The 5,000-nt window shown below is 47.5% G+C and overlaps 1 protein-coding gene across 1 annotated transcript in view; it reads left to right on the plus strand.

Annotated features, from left to right (window-relative positions):
- Window positions 1-5,000, plus strand: part of tcf7 (transcription factor 7) — a gene marked incomplete at both ends in the record, with an annotated part of 39,919 nt that overhangs the window by 27,690 nt on the left and 7,229 nt on the right. The window contains one exon of the mRNA XM_080851190.1: window positions 3,050-3,137. Coding sequence (XP_080707316.1) covers window positions 3,050-3,137 — 88 coding nt within the window. The remainder of the gene's footprint in view (window positions 1-3,049; window positions 3,138-5,000) is intronic.

The raw sequence follows: 5,000 nt of genomic DNA on the forward strand, positions 1-5,000 counted from the left end.
CTATCAGGGAAGACGTGTAAAAGTGCAGCACATTTGAGTGCCTTCAGGCCATCTCTGTCGCTCCACTAGACATGCCTCACAGTGCAGGCTACTGGCCAGATAGGCAGTGTCAATTCAGTTTGATTGTATTCATTTCTATAGCACCATTGACCGTAGACATTGTCTCAAAGCGCTGAGAAAAGAAGAGGCAAGCAGATCATTTGTATGTGCAAATGTAAATTAGAATGGAGAGGAACAATGGTCACAGCCATCGGTGTAGCAAGCAACGATCCTACTATAGGGAGACGGAAGAGAGGAAAAACTAGAACACAGATGAAACAGGACGCGTTCCAATAGCCAGACCTCAGAAAGCTGTACAATGAGTGCTGCACCTCTGCACACCAATGGTGGGGGAGTATGAAGGAGGAAAGTTTGAAGTCTAGACTTAGAAAAGGTGTCAGCTTCTCGGATAGAGGAAGGCAAATTATTCCAAAGGAGGGGGGCTTGATAGCATAAGGATCTGCCACCAACCATTATTTTTGACGCTCTTGGTATTACAAGAAAGCCTGCGGCTTTGAGACTGAAGAGTTCTTGAAGGGGTCTAGTAAGACTAATTTAAAAAAAGGTAGTCTGGAGCTAGGCTGTACAGGGATTTGTCTGTTGGGAGTATTTTTAAATCCTTTCTACTAACGACAGGGAGCCAGTGAAGAGGGGCAAGCACAAAGGGTTGGGGTGGATGTCAGTGACAGGCCATCGAGTTTAAGCTGGTGGCTAGATAGTGTGCCTCTCAAATGTAGAGAGCCTAGTGTGCAATCTTATACCATGGGGGCTGCATCCAATGTGGCCCCTTATGTCCTCCATAGGGTAAGAACACACATGGGCGTCTTTTTAAAAACGGGACGCTAGAAAATGCATTGATTCCTATGGTACGGCGCGCTTTGCGTAGGTTCACACGCAAAGCGCGCCGTACCATAGGAATCAATGCATTTTCTAGCGTCCCGTTTTTAAAAAGACGCCCATGTGTGTTCTTACCCTTAGGAGGGCTGCAGTTTTCTGCTGAGAGGATCGTCACGGACGGGGCAGCTGTCAGCTGAGACGTATAGCGCACCTGGGCCTGGAGCCAGTGTTTTGTAGTCTCGGCCATCCCCTCTAAATGCACTCATGATCAAAGAAGGTGAAACTTCACAACTCAGCTGACGGGGACTCACCCAAACCCCACCCCTTCTGACTTGACACAGCCATGTCATGTAGTCACATGTGGGACACGATGTGGCCGGTGGCGGGTCCCTCTGACGTGCAAGGCCAAGCTCGGTCATCCTTAACACTGTACCCAGTTTCACTGCTGAACTGAGTAGGGCTGTGCAATTAATCACATTTCGGTTTCAATTACAATTATGGCGTCCGACGATCATGAAAACGACATAATCGAGATACAACTATTAATGTGCCGGATTCCGCTCCGCAACGATGTTCTGGTTTTGTCTTTGTGTTTATAAATCCAACACTCTCATTTCCTTTACAGTGGTGCGCATGTGCCCCTCCCTAAAAGCCCAAACTTGCTCTCAATAAGAATAAAAAAGGTAGCGCAACTGCTGAAATTCCACACGGTTTAATGTTCATGATGAAACATATAGGTACATTCGTTAGGAAGCTTTAAATATCATAGTTGAATGCTACAGGCATAATCTCTTAGTGTTATCCACTACAGCCCGGTTCAAGATGCAGTTTACTTTTCCTCTTCCCCACATGAAAACATAACTTAACCAGACCATACATGTATAACCTAAACCAGCAGACTGAGTGATTCACATCAAAGACATCTGTCTTTGGGTGGGTGTCAGGAGTGATTTAGGCTCCCATAGGGTTGGTTTCTGACTGATATAGTAGATATTGCATTGTTACTTTTAGATGTTTTCATGGTGAAACAATACCAATGCATATTGAGCCCATCGTCAAGGAAACCATGTATTAATTATCAACGAAACCTTATATCAATTATGCTAGGAAAGCCTTGGTGCTCAGAAAGTAGTTTTGTTTTCAGAATTTAAGTAGATGCACTGCTGCTCTGGTTCAGTGAACTGACCCAGCCACCCCCCAACACATCCCCCCCCTCCCCCCCTCTCTCCCCAACAGGTTTCATTAACACAGAATCAAATCTACCCTTGAATCATTACAAAAGTATGGTTCATCTGACTAACTTGGGAAGTAGTTGGGTTTACTCTTCGTCATAAGACATCTACCCAGAGTTAGAAGCCTAGAGGTGAACAGCAGCCTGATTAATGTGTGGGTAGTGAGGCTTGTCTGAGGTGTTGTGTTGTGTTGTGTTGTGTAAGGCAGTGGGGGTTGGGGGACGTCAGCGTCAAAGCAGGCTGAGTCAGTTGCATTCCAGTCAAGGCAGATTTATGGATGACAGAGGCCAGAAAACAGACCCTGAGCAACGGCAAATTACAGTTATTGAGCAACATTCCTCTGCTCAAGTATAGGGTACCTCCAGGTTGGGCCTAAGTGCAAGGTGTTCTCTGTTGACAAATGACTTCCTTTAAAAAGCTTAGAAGCCATGTTGTTACGTTTTTCTTCAAGAAGACTGGAACTACGGCGAATGCCTCAAGGAGACTCAAATGTGCCTTTTTAGATACATCATGTGTTTAACAGTCAGAACTACACAGTTTCGTTTGATGTCAGTAAATGATATAGCGTGCCTGAGCTTTTATTTATTTTCACTTCTCTCTCTGTAAATTAGTCGTTCTCTTTTAGACTCATCTCATTCGAATTCAGATGCCCACACACGACGCCACACTTGAAGGCTTTCCTCCATTTCTTTACTTGTTTGGTTGGTTGTGTGTGGGAGAAACTTTTTGAGAAACTAACCAAATGCTGTAGTACGGGAAAAAAAAAGGAGACCATTCCTGGTGCCCATGGCAACGTGACCCAGTTGAGTGGGTCTATGTGTTAAGCCCAGGGCCTAATGGTAGGTTCCCAGGCAGGTAATGACGCCCTTGCTGAGTCAGAGTCAACCCCATCACCCATTCCTCCTCCACCCTAACAACCCCTTCTCCTCCCCCTCCTCCAGGCATCCACAGGCACCAGTCCCAGGATCTGTCCGGCTTCTACTCTCTGCCCCCTGGGGGCGTGAGCCAGATCACCCCCTCCATGAGCTGGTAAGTCCCCCATCCTTTTTAATCCTCCGGGTCAGTGGCCGGGCCCCCGTGTTTGATTAGCCCGGTTCCATCAGCAGAAACCTGCATGACGTATGTCTCTCAATCACCATCATCATCATCATCCTCATCATCACCATCTCATGCGTTCTCTGATGGTGAACCAGGGGTTACCAATCCTATCCACAAAGAGCCTGTGGGCCTGCAAAGACCAACCAACCAAACAGCAGTAGCATGGCTGACTTCACTCACAGCATTGAACCATGTCCGTCTGCAGACGGCTGATGAGTCGGGTCAGGTGTGTTGCTGGCTAGTTGGTATCAAGGCCCTGCAGCCTCGCTGGTCATTTGTGGATGAGATTGTCCACTCCTGCAGTAAACAGTTTGTTGTTGCCCGTCAGTGCACGAGGCCTATACAATGGTTTTCATCATCCCCATTCATTTACTGGTGTTTGTTGCAAAAGCCTGAGCTGAGTATATCGTGACTTTGTGACATGGTAGCTGTTACATGGAGGGTAAATAAGAAGATCTCGGTTTCCACACAATGTGGGGGATTCTGTTTAGTTAATCCTCTTGTTTTTTCAGCGTGCCGCAGACAATCGGGGACATAAAACAAGACACATTAACACATTTGAAGGAGAAATGAAAAACTCGTACTGCTTTGAGACGCAGTCGTGCCATGTTGTAATGAAGATAGGGGTTTTTTGGTCACCACAAAGGAAAAGAACCCAAGACTGTAGCCACAATCTGCCATTGTGTGTGAGACTCTGGCATGACAAACAAAGCACACATGAAGCTCACTGAGCCGAGGCCCCCTATCAGGCCCCCAGTATTGATTCAGAAAGAGTTTGCCAATTCAGACAGACGCTGACAGTCACTAAGGGACAAATGATGCTCTAGGTTTATCATAATCTTCTTAGCAGAAGATTATACGTGTATCTCTACATTTTCCTTTTTGACGGTCCCCCCCCCACACACACACACTCAAGTGGCATAGACTGGCAATCGGCTCGTATTGTTATGTTAAAAAAATCCTGAAAATCATACTCAGTGTTCAGTATCATCATTTTGAGTGTAAGATCTCTGTCGTTGGCTAGCAATTTCAGTGGCTTAGTTTCAGCCTAATAAATCCGATCTCAAATGTAATATGGAGATGTAGAGAGGACAAATATTTCAGTTATCCGACTTGGATCCCATGTAGGTTTCAGAACAGTCAGTGTTACCAGGCCTGAGTGTAACCAGAGTGTGACCCCAGCTTGTGACACAGGAAGTGCCCATGGCGCAAGGGGCTTTGTTCTGTTTCCTGATGAGGTTAAGGTGTCGGCCCTACCCAATGCCCCCTAATGGGTCTCTGAGATGAGCTGATGAATCCCAGTGTGAGTGAGGGCAGATGAGCGCGAGGCCAATCAAGGCCCAGACTCCTCCTGGCTCTGGGGATGCCGAGGCAGCGACCCTTCCACATCAAAGGCCCTCGGCTGGCTTGGTTAATGGAGTTGTGGGACTCACCGCAGTGGGACCTAGTCCCTTCACATGCACACACACACACACACACACACACACACACACACACACACACACACACACACACACACACACTAATACACTCATACAGGCCTGCCCACAACTCCGGATGCCACCCACGCGTTGGGCTGGGTATCCATTGTCCCCCAAGACTGTATGCCTATCCCAGGTTTCCCCCCATAGAGTGGGCTTCATTAGACACAGATGTCAGGCTGGCCTGGCTTCTGTGCAAGCAAGAGCATGGACTGCGGAGTCACAGTCACAACCCCCCCAACCCCCCCCCCCACCCAGGCACAACCCCACCCCCAGCAGGACCCCATACTGAGCTCAGTTGAACACATGCGTA

The sequence above is a fragment of the Sprattus sprattus genome (genome assembly GCF_963457725.1).
Source record: "Sprattus sprattus genome assembly, chromosome: 1".
NCBI classification, from domain to species: Eukaryota; Metazoa; Chordata; class Actinopteri; order Clupeiformes; family Clupeidae; genus Sprattus; species Sprattus sprattus.